General features: G+C 45.0%; 1 protein-coding gene across 3 annotated transcripts in view; it reads left to right on the top strand.

Annotated features, from left to right (window-relative positions):
- The window catches only part of KLHL29 (kelch like family member 29), a 405,698-nt gene that overhangs the window by 357,385 nt on the left and 36,164 nt on the right, over positions 1 to 12,149 (top strand). For all 3 annotated transcript variants that reach the window (XM_061372334.1, XM_061372335.1, XM_061372333.1), the window contains 2 exons: positions 7,422 to 7,620; positions 9,838 to 10,020. In XM_061372334.1, coding sequence (XP_061228318.1) covers positions 7,422 to 7,620; positions 9,838 to 10,020 — 382 coding nt within the window. The remainder of the gene's footprint in view (positions 1 to 7,421; positions 7,621 to 9,837; positions 10,021 to 12,149) is intronic.

Here is a 12,149-nt window from a genome sequence, read left to right as displayed (position 1 = left end):
TTCCTGTTTTTTACAAAATATGTCTCTGCTGTTGCCGAAGCAATGACATTACAAGGACACACATCTACAAGCAGCTTCTCGTACATGTTCACTTGCACTGCTTTGTGCTGCATGTGGCCCCAGGGATCAGGACCAACTGCCAGAACCAAAATCGGTTTACACAGTGGGCAGGAAGATTTTGGCAAATTATTGCACATGGATTAATGTTTCAGTGTGTTGTAGGGGTGGATGTGTGAGGAGCTTCAGCCATTTCGTTATTGGCAGCATGCTTTTGTGGTGCATCTGTGTGATTACAGGTGTTTGAGTAGGTGATTGCCTATAAACAAGAGAAATGCCGCTCACCTCTGTAGTAAACTTTGGGGGGAACTTAAGGGGTTTATTTGATAATTTAGTCAGCAAGCCAGACATTGCATGGCAAGAGTAAAGGTTCTTCTTTAAGCCTTAGTGTCAGGTAAATTCCAAGTATGATGGATCAATGATTTATTTTCCCTCATATTTAAAAAACTCTCATCATATTACTGGTAGAAATACCTACCCACATGCTGCTTTGCAAACAAACTGGAGATGAGGACAGCAGTTCACTTTATGTGGCACTGATGACATTACAGTGTTTAGTCAGCTGTGATGCCATAAAGATGTCACATATGAAACCTTATTTCAGGAAGACAGAGGGTCTCCTCTTTCCTTCTTGCTAGGCACGAGACTTACACACATGGCATGTCACAACCGATCCACCAGCTGAACCCTGCGTCTGCAAACTGAATCTTCTGCCACACATTTATCTCCTGATATTTTGAGGCTGCTGGCTGTCATGCTACAAAGCCGTTGGGTTTGATCTGAAGGCAGTAATGCAATTCCCGGAAGCCAACACAGGCAATTAATAAACATGCCAAGCACACCAGGGAGCTCAGATGTGACCTTGGGTGTAGGAATGTGCAGGAGGTTACTGGAAATACAGTACGTCTCTGTAATACCCAGGAGTTAGATGTATTAAAGCAAGTACCTTCATAACCAAGTAGCAGGGCAGTGCCATGAAAATCTAGCCCACAAAGGCGTATTTCTGAGAATGGCAAACAGCATTGGCTTCCCCACACCAGCCACTTTGTACTGGGCTTGCACTTGGAAACTTGGAGCCAGCAGTATTTTGAGTATCAGGTTGGGTAACCTGCTGGGGAAGCTTGGGCTGAGCTGGAGATGGTTGCAGGGAGATAGCATTCATGTCACTACTCCAGTGTATCTTCCTGCATGGCTGCCGTGCCACATCCCCAGCTGTCACCATTGGCACAGCCCCCTGGGTTACAGGGTAGACATCAAAGGCTAGAATCTGCCATTTGGGGACTTTGGGTGATGTTTTTTAACTAGAGTGCTCTCTTCTCATTTGAAGTTTTATGCAGTGGAGAACTGGTTCTACTTCAGATCTGTTGCTGATTGCTTCCTGTATCCAAGGAGGTTCTTGCTGCAGCTCTCACATTGGCCCAGTGCATGAAGTGGGGCAAGTCTGAACCCAAAGTTTATGTGAGATGACATAAATCTCCTTCATAACTCTCAGATGAATTGAATATATTCCTACTTCGTAACGTTTTAAAAAACTCTATTGGCATTATGCATAAAGAGCTGAAACAGCAGTTCATTGATCCAAAACCCAATTGTAATGTGGGTAACCTAACTTCTGTATTTGTATTTCTAGCTGAATCCTGTTTCTTTAGGCAGATAGTACAAAGGGTCCTTTGTAGGAAAAACAGTAAACTGGAGAGACAGATGAGTTATAAAACATAAGGGAAACATTATTTTAACCTCTCTGGGCATTACTTCAAAAATGTTAAGAATCTTCAGAGCTTTCAAGTGTAGCATTTAAGGAGCAGGAAATTTGACTCTGTAGCAGTAAACATATTTCCTTTAAAACTAACTATGTACAGTTGTAGCCCAAGTCTGTGCAGAAGCACACTGAGAGTCCTTTTGGAGAATACCGGTGAGGATTTTACTGGATTAGAGATTTGAGAATAAAAAGACTATTTTTAATGTGATATTGTAGAGGGTTTTGTAACTGAGACTTAAAAGATACCAGAACAAAGCCCACTTGCAAGCAAGAGTTCATAATATGGATATAATTAATAGGAGACGAAATGTCACAAAAAGTTTAGCAAAGTAAATGTCTTCTCTCCAACTACCAGCCAGGAACAAAAAAAACCTATATTGAACTGCTTTGCAATATAGTTTCATAGAATCATGGAATAGTTAGGGTTGGAAAGGACCTTAAGATCATCAAGTTCCAACCCCCCTGCCATGGGCAGGGACACCTCACACTAAACCATATCACCCAAGGCTTCGTCCAACCTGGCCTTCAACACTGCCAGGGATGGAGCATTCACAACCTCCCTGGGCAACCTATTCCAGTGCCTCACCACCCTAACAGGAAAGAATTTCCTCCTTATATCCAATCTAAACTTCCCCTGTTGAAGTTTGAACCTGTCATCTCTTGTCCTATCACTACAGTCCTTAATGAAGAGTCCCTCCTCAGCATCCCTATAGGCCCCCTTCAGATACTGGAAGGCTGCTATGAGGTCTCCACGCAGCCTTCTCTTCTCCAGGCTGAACAGCCCCAACTTTCTCAGCCTGTCTTCATATGGGAGGTGCTCCAGTCCCCTGATCATTCTCGTGGCTCTCTGGACTTGTTTCAACAGTTCCATGTCCTTTTTATGTTGAGGACACCAGAACTGCACACAATACTCCAAGTGAGGTCTCACGAGAGCAGAATAAAGGGGCAGGATCACCCCTTTGACCTGCTGGTCACGCTCCTTTTGATGCAGCCCAGGCTACGGTTGGCTTTGTGGGCTGCAAGCGCACACTGAAGCTGGCTCATGTTCATTTTCTCATCGACCAGCACCCCCACATCCTTCTCCACAGGGCTGCTCTGAATCTCTTCTCTGCCCAGGCTGTGCCTGGGATTGCTCCGACCCAGGTGTAGGACCTTGCACTTGTCATGCTCAAGTTCTGCATTGCATAACAAGATGGGAGTAACTTACGTATGAACAGATGATTAGGGAAAGGCTTGAAAGGGTCAACTTCAAGTACATGTTGGTTACACATTCCTCTAAGTCAACAGTGACCCAGTGATAACATTTAGGCTTCCTTGTAGCATGATCGTAACTTTCTAAGCACAGCATCCAGGGACAAATGGGTGCAAAAATTCCCATCACAGGGTACAACTAATCACCCTCCCTCCAGTTTAAGTTGACATCTGGCTGTAGAGATCTCATCGTGGCATGGTCTTAGGCATGTTCTGAGGAACACACTCCCTTTTCCTGGATCTGATGACTTTTAGGCCAGAAGGGGACACTGATATTGCCTTCTTCTCCTGGTGTGTGATGCATCCTCTCAGCTCAGAGAGGCTCATGAGGACTGTGTTAAGTGTGTTGAATAAATCTCTATTAACTATAACATGAGTTTACACATGTCCGGCTGACAAGTAAATACTTGCTTGTATGTACCTATTTAGGTGTCCGAATCCCGAGCTGGATCTCTCCTCTGAAATGTTGAGGTAATTAAGAAAAGATAAGATCTCCCAAGATTTTTCTTTCTGTTTTTTATGAAACACGGTTGTGATTGCAAGCTTATTGGAAACCTTGCTTTTAGCTCAGCACTCAAGTTGGTATCACTGAATTAAGTGCCTTAAAGCCAGCCAGATAGCATCTCTCAAAGGTTGCTACTCCTCTGTGTTCCCAGTGACTGTACAAATAGCTTTTGCTGCACAGAACCGTGGGGCTATCTGGCAGCGTCACTGCTCAGCAGGGAGTATACGGACTAGATCTTCTACTGGTGCAAAACACGAACAGCTCCCTTCATCCAACAGGAGCTATGCTGAGGTTCAGGTAACCTGAAAAAACAGTCCTGATGGTGTTCAAAAACTTCCCTCAAATAACAATAAATTTGTTAGATTTTTGCATGATGTTGTCCATTTTCAAGGAGCTGAGGCATTGTCTCCCATGTTTTTGAGTCAACCACTCCTAATTTTAGGCCAGAAGGGGCGTTAATATTCTCTGCTGCACCCTGGCATGTGAGGCAGTTTGTAGACCAGTCATAAGTGATCCCCAGCAAAGACCTGAGAAATACTTCTACTTGTCCAGCCATCGCCTGTAGCTGGGTAGCAAGAAGAAGACATTCTCAGGGTTACAGGAGCAAACTGAAGCTCTAGGAACCCAAGGTTATTGTCTGCTGAATTTGGCATTGTGGTGTTTTAATAAAAACCAGTAACATCCATAGGTGCAGTAGATATTTCATAGCTGTATGAGGAACAACGGAAAGACACAGGAGAATGGAGAGCAAATAACAGATGGTAAGGAGGTTGAAATGCTTTGTGGTGCTTATTCCAGTCTTAAATGAAAAGGATAATAGTAGCAGGATATTTAGTACAATCATAGCTAACGGTGCTAGGGAGCCTTCGTAAGGGAGAATCCAAAAGAAAAAGGCTGCTGATTGCCTAAATCACTTGAATATTCTTAAATCAGTGAGACTAAATGAAATTCACCCTTTACTATAGTGCTTAAAAAAGGTGACGCAAAACGCTCTTGGTTTATAAAAGCCTCTCCTGTCTTCTAGAGACACTGCAATGGTATGTCCTCTCCAAATCGCTTGGTGAAAAACACTGCTATTATATGTACCACTAATACAATCAGCAATGAGCCCAAGTTGCAACTGCCTGTGGTCCTGCATGCACACACATAGATACACACACACAGAGCCAGGTTTTCTGAACTGGTTGAGCAAAGAGAAGAATAAGAGTGAAAAGTAATATTGGTTTTGATATGTGACATTAACATTCAAGCTGATGAAAGGGAGCAACATGTTCTAATTATTATTCCCCTTCAAAATAAGCCATGAGCTCAGACAAAAGAGGAGACAAAGGCAGAAGCGGGGTGGGGGGATGCAGAAGAGAAACAGAATCACATTTTCTCACTTATCTAATTAAAGCAAGGTGGGCGAGTGAGAGGGAGAGCTTGCTGTGCTCAGGCAGTGGTGCTGCCCCATTTATTCTGGGAAAGGTGGGAGGTGGAGGCAGTTGCTCCACTGGACCTGTGGGAATTGTGTGTCCCTGCTGAAGGGGAGCTGTCTTCCTCTGCTTCACCTGAATTTGGGACATTGTGGTGCCTGTCAAGCCCGTAATTCAGTGGCACAACTGTTTGTGCCTGTGTATTGCACTGCTTTGTGTTCTGGCTGCTTCCAGTGCAGACCTGCCTCAGGAGCATCAGGAGCAGCTCTGGTGTGTCCTGCTGCACGGGGGGGAAGTGCTGACAACGCTATACGCTTCCATATATTTTACAACTTTATTTAAACTGCCCTTTAGCAACTCGTACTGCTTCCTGAGCAGCCTGTAATAGGGATTAACCTCCCCCATGGGGGTTGTCTGGCTTTTCCCCTGTACACCCACTATCCGTATTACTCCTGTGTTCCGATGCCACTTTTTGTCTTGGCTCCCATGTAAGGTTAAACGCCTCCAGCCTTCTTTAAAAAAGCACTTCCTGAAATCAAAGCTTTGCCACCCACTGCCATATGTCCACTGCTCCCTATCCTACAAGGTACCATTTAATGACATTAAGATATCTGCAGCCAAGTGCCTGACATTTGTGACTCTGGGGAAGGGAAGCATCCATTTTACCTCCTAGAAAGCACCTTATGAACAGATTTCAGCAAGGGAAAAGAGAGGAGTATCTTTTCAGGATTGGAGGCTGATGAAGTGATCTCAAGCCTAGTAGTTCCTGTGCAATGCCAAAGGTAATAGCGAGGAGCCACGGACTCACTGCTCACATGGGTTAGTTGCTTTTTTTTCAGGAGAGGAGCGCTGACATTTTCCCATCCCTTTTGCATCCCCCAAACAACATTTTTGTGTGGCCAGGCCTCAACTCTACAGACTGTATCTAAAATTGCCAGTCCTGGTGTCAGGGGGGCTACAGAGCAGGAGACCCTAGTCATCTCCCTGCTGCCATGACCCTGCAGGTACACATGGATTTCAGCTCCCTGCAGATAGCTACATCCTCACTTTGACAGAGCTCACATGAGGCTGACGTGGCTCTCCGGCAGGAAAGGAATGAGAATTGCTGTTAGGAGAAATCCTCTGTTTTCCTCCTAAATGAAGCCTGCTTCTTCAGTTGGGGTGGGGAAGGAGGAAGCCCTGGAAGTGGTCCCAGGTGTCACTGCATCCTTACCTGCCTGACCAACCCATTACCTAGCTCAGGCTGCATCCCTGCCCTCCCATCTTGCTGTGCCCCTGCCCCATTCCCATTCCTGCTCCTCCTGTGACTTGGCTCTCACACATGACAGGGACAGGCACAACTGCTGAAAAAGAAAGCGAGCGCCAAGTAGCTTCTGGAAGACCGGAGGCATCTGCAGGCTAGCAGATGCTGCTTGTGCCCAGCATTCCTCAGGACCAGTCGCATGGACCTCAGGAATATTTATTTGCATCCTGGCCTCAATCCCAGTTGGGATATTTGAATGCTGCCTCTATATGAATATTTATTACAACAGATGATTATCTTTTCTTGCTGCACACCCTTAGTTTGCATCCTGTTTGTGTGCATTGGTTTTCAAGAACCATGTTTTCCTGTTACTGTGATCTTGTGCTGTGTTGTGATATAACCAATTACATATAAAAAGAAGAATCTGGGGATGGGCTCTTGGTTTTTCGATTGCAGTTTTCTCTCTTGGGGTTTTGTTCTCCTTTAAGCCATGTTCAGTGACAGACAACTTCATTTGCTTGGGTGTCCTTTGCCCTCTGAGGTTTAATGTATTTATTTAGAAGATGAAACATACTGTCAGTATTTGTATAGCACCCTCTGGAGTCTGACTTCCCCAAAAGCTAGAACGACATGATTTGTTTCACCAACAAATAAACCATATTAATTAAAAGATTTTCAGCAGATCGGCTGGTGACTGTTAAGTCTCTGACATAGCAGTTGTTGAAATCCACGCTGTTTACCAGCATTTGTTTCACATTTATAATGCCAGAAAAGACTTGTTTGGGTTTTTTTTACAGTGTGCAACAACCACACTCACACTTCAAGGTTAATTCGGAAAACTCAAAGCTGTCCATGTCTGCAGTGCACAAGGCATTACATTCCGCCCGAGCCCAGAATGGGCTTTTATTTCAAAAATCCCACCATACTGTGCCATATAACAAGAGTTACCACCTTTTGAAGGTTATTTTCAGTCTCCTGGGACCAAAACCAGCCTGGGTGAGGGAGCACTGAGTGCTTCATTTGTCTCTGTCCCACCCGATCTCTAGACAGGGTTTGTATGCAGCATCCATGGTAAGTGTTTTTCCAGGCTGGGTGAGAGGGGCCAGTTTGCAAGGCAAGGAGGCGGAGATGCTGAGTGGCTGAACTGTGGCACGAAGGCTATAGTGTGTTATTATTTTTCCCCCCTCACAGTATGCTGCAGAGTTGCTGGCAGTGGTGCGCCTTCCCTTCATCCATCCCAGCTATCTGCTAAATGTTGTTGACAACGAGGAGTTGATAAAGTCTTCAGAGGCTTGCCGAGATCTAGTGAATGAAGCCAAACGTTACCACATGCTGCCACATGCCCGACAAGAGATGCAGACACCAAGGACCCGGCCCAGGCTCTCTGCAGGTAAAGCAGAACTTCCTCAATGACACCAGCTCCCTGGCTAGGACACACTCTGGGATGAGATAGAGCACAGAGCATGGCTCCTTCCCTTGGCTCTTGCTCAGAGCCTGATGATATTTCAAGCTCAATTTTCCATTTCCACTAATGCTGGAGCATTTAGGAGCCTTTCACAGTGGTCAGATGTAGGTGTTTAAATGTACAGTCTTTAAACAAGATTTAAAAGAAGCCTAATTTCTAGGAATTACTTATTACCTTTGGTAGAGACCATGACATTCCACTGTTGTCCTGAAAGGGAGCCCCTTCCCCTCCATGCCTCAGTTTCTCTAGCTGCAAAAATAGGTGTACAGTTTGCTTCCTGGACATTCAGCCTCTTGTTGGGAGGATCTGACTAATATTCATAAAACAGCTTCACTTTCATAGCCCTATGGAAATATATCGTTCTCATATGGTGAGTCTTACAGTACCAGTCAGGGCTATTTGCTGCCTCCAAAACAAATGGATCACACATGATACATTCTCTTTTAAAGGCCCAGCAGCGATGGAGAGCAGTGCCTCTTCAAGATATTTCTCACTTGAGGAACACATGCATTTTCCTTTTTGGAAAAATACATGTAAAAACCGCAAGTGCTTCCAACTAGCTAGCAGAGCCCATAGCACAGTAATGTAAGAATCATAGAATAGTTAGGGTTGGAAAGGACATTGAGATCATCTAGTTCCCCCCCCCCCCACCGTGTGCAGGGACGCCTCACACTAGAGCATGTTGCCCAAGCTTCTGTCCAAGCTGGCCTTACAAAATGTCCTAACTATTTGCTGAACAGAGAGTGGTGCAAATATCATGTAGGAAAACTACATTGAAGAAGTCAGATGGAACAGGTGAATTGTTTTAACGTTCTGCCAGTACTTCTGCCTCCCATAAGTACCATCACAAAGCCAGGCAAAACTTTCTGTCACTGCCACCAATGCTAATGTGGCACAGAGATGGCATATCAAACCGCGGTATTTGCAGCTGCTGGAGACTGCCTCATCAAGGCACCTTTCAGAAGGATGAAGTGTAGAGGACTTTCAATAACAATCTACCCTAAAAAGTCTTTCACTGAAGACAACGACTAATGGTGTGATGTTTGAAGGGATTTTGAAAAGTGCTTATTTTGTGTATATAAAATTGAAGGTGTAATACGATCCATTTCCAGAAGCTTGTTGATGAGGGAAAAGTGATTCTCTTGGGGTAAGAGGGGGTGATTATAGTTTTTTAGGTCAGAGTCTAATTATATAGAATTATGTTATTTTGCATATCAGCGGCATTCATGTAGGCACAAAGGATCTCTAAACACCCTTTGTTGACTCACTGCAGTGTGTCACATGCCCTCTCGAGGTCATTGATTATAATCAAGTTATGTCTTGCACAGGTGATTAGATTTTCTGGTGTGGCTCAAAAATAATGATCTCTTGTTACTGAGAAATATTTATTTAAAACTGTACAGCACTTTAACTTAATAACTTTTAAGAGATTAACCTTGCTTGAATGACACAGATATATTTTGTGGAAACAGTAATGAAGAATGACGATTATCCATTACTCTGCAGCTGCTTGCTTTCTGCTGCAGCTCCTCATGTCTCTTGCTGACAATCTCCCTTCCATGCTTCTGACCCCCCCAGCCTGTGCACACATGTCTCTAGGCTGGGCACCATAACACACCACTGCAGTGGGGCCAGCCATGAGCACAGCTCCCAGAATAGTGATTCCTTCCAGCTCCTGGCCTCGTGGTCCTGCTTCTGAGCCTACCTCTCCTGGCAACAAATTGCACTGGGGCTTTACAATCACCGCAGAACGATTTTTAACACATCTGCTACATGCTAAATCCAAACTAGCCACAGAACTGCACTGTTGGATTGGAGCCACAAAATGTCCCACAGTTAAACTGTGGCCATCACCGTGGGGATGAATCTGGAGTAGCACTCAAATGAGATTTGACTCAGCTCTGGCTGTGAAGTGGGAATAAAAACTCTGAGATGTGGATTGGAGAAGTTTTGTCCAGAGAATTAGACTTGCTATGCCCCACACACACACTCCCTTTTTTCTCACCCTTCTTTATTTCACTGCATGGTCTAAAACAGACTTACATGCAAAACATTAAAATTACCCTGACTGACAAGTGTTCTTTATAAACTCCTGCCTCACTGAGAGATGACACTCTGTTTTCTTTCTTACTTGAATCCTAGGTGTGGCTGAGGTAATAGTCTTAGTTGGGGGTCGTCAGATGATTGGCATGAATCAGCGTGCTTTAACAGCGGTCACTTGCTTAAATCCTCAAAACAACAAGTGGTACCCGTTGGCCAGCCTGCCCTTCTACGATCGAGAGTTTTTCAGTGTGGTCAGCGCTGGAGACAACATCTATCTCTCAGGTAAGCAGCAGATTTCATAGAAACTTAATCACAGAATGGTTTGGTTTGGAAGGGACCTTAAAGCTCATCCCGTTCCAACCCCGTGCCATAGGCAGGGACACCTTCCACTAGACCAGGTTGCTCCAAGCCCTGTCCAGCCTGACCTTGAACACTGCCAGGGATGGGGCAGCCACAGCTTCTCTGAGCAAACTGTGCCAGTGCCTCAGCACCCTCATTGTAATAAATTTCTTCCTTATGTCCAATCTAAATCTCCCCTCTTTCAGTTTAAAACTGTTACCTCTGGTCCCGTCATTACAGGCCTTATAGGCCCACTTTAAGTACTGACAGGCCACAGTAAGCTTTCCCTGGAACCTACTCTTCTCCAAGCTGAACAAGCCCAACTCTGTCAGCCTGACACCATAGCAGAGGTGCTCCAGCCCTCTGAGCATCTCTGTGGCCTCCTCTGGACTCCCTACAACAGCTCCGTGTCTTTATGTTGGGATCCCAGAGATGGATGCAGCACTCCAGCTGGGGTCTCACAAGAGCAGAGCAGAGATTTAGAATCACCTCCCTTGACCTGCTGGACATGCTCCTTTTAATGCAGCCCAGGACAGAGCTGGCTTTCTGGGTTGCAAACGCACATTGCCAGCTCATTTCCAATCCACAGGTATCCCCAGTCCTTCTCCCTCAGGGCTGCTCTCAATCCCTTCATCCCCAAATTTACTAGGCTGGGAAAAAGGTTACATCATAAGCAGCACAGACAAAGAAGGACATGCCAGAGTTGTACCCAGCTGCTCATGGGGATGGGAGATGGGGGGAGGAAAACAAGTGGAAGGGAGGTTGGAAGAGAAGAATTTCCCTGTTTTTATCGTTCTCTATTCCACTACGACATTAATGTTGTCTCAAAGCAGTCAATGGCAATATTTTCCAGTTGCAACATGAAGAAAATAGGTCTGACAACCATCAAGCATGGAAAGAGGTTTCACTGCCATAGAAACACGATTTAAAATACTGTCTGTAGTTGAGTCTAAATGGTGGGTTATGGAATTTGAGACAGACAGGCTGAACTGCTGAATGTGACCTACACTTAACAGTATTTGCTTAAAGAAGCATTCGCATTTTGCACTTGTTGAGACCTCCCTTTTGACAGTAGTCACTAGCCCTGTAATCTTCTTAGTTTCCGTGAAACTGAAACCATACTTCATAAAAGGCTTTAACTCCCCAAGTAGCCGTTTATGCTGTGCCCGTAGCATCATGGTGTCTGGCTTTTTGCAGTCTGGTGGTACCTCTGCTTGGCCGGAGGGAGAAAAGCAATTCCCACCAGGCAATGCAAGGATGATCTGATGGCAGCTGAGGGGAGGTTTGATGATAAAAGAGGAAGCTGGGCAGGGAGGTGCAGAGGTATGTGATCCAAGGATGTAGTTGAGAGCACAGATGCAGGAGGCAGTACCAGTAAGGGGTTACAGCTGTTGCCTTTCCCTCGCCGAGTCCCCTCACTGCATTTTCTGCAGTAAATTGCTTCCTGTGGTGTTATATTCCATCAATACTGCATAGAGGCCTTAAGGATTTATTGGGACTTATTTCTCAATGATTTTTTTTTTTGCCCATGCTTGTTTTGCCACTGGAGTGAAAGCCTTCTATGGAAGCTTTTGTAAGAGGTTGATGTTCAGTTATTCTTAGCTGAGGTACTTTTCAATATGTAGAGCCATTTCAGGCTGTGCCATACCTGCTAAAAAAGCTGTTGAATCTTAAATTCAAAGCTTATTTTAGCTCTTTCCCCGGAATCTGGATGAGCAGCCTGATAGTACTTGCTGGCTATAATAGGAGAGCTGGAAGTCCCGCATGGCTAGAAACCTAGCTGAGTGTCGGTTGATACTTTGCTTTGCTCAAATTTACAAGATACCGGAAAAAGGGAAGGGGAACCAACAGAAGTTGGAATGAACCCCTGCCAGCTCCAAGTACTGGTTCCCACACTGCATATCATAGGTTTGGAGAGTGAGGAAGCCTGGTTTTCTCATTAAACCACAGAACTGAGTGTAGTTTCTTTTCCTGGCTTGACCACTGACTCCTAGTGTGGTCTGAAATGAATCATTTCACCTCTTTGTGCTTTAAAATGGGAATAGTAAGACACCCACTAAGTGGTTACCTTG

The sequence above is a fragment of the Neopsephotus bourkii genome, unplaced genomic scaffold (genome assembly GCF_033783945.1).
Source record: "Neopsephotus bourkii isolate Nb327-2 ecotype Australia unplaced genomic scaffold, CSIRO-AGI_Nbou_v1 NB_1600, whole genome shotgun sequence".
Lineage (NCBI taxonomy): Eukaryota > Metazoa > Chordata > Aves > Psittaciformes > Psittacidae > Neopsephotus > Neopsephotus bourkii.
This window is presented reverse-complemented; position numbering and strand designations above follow the sequence as displayed.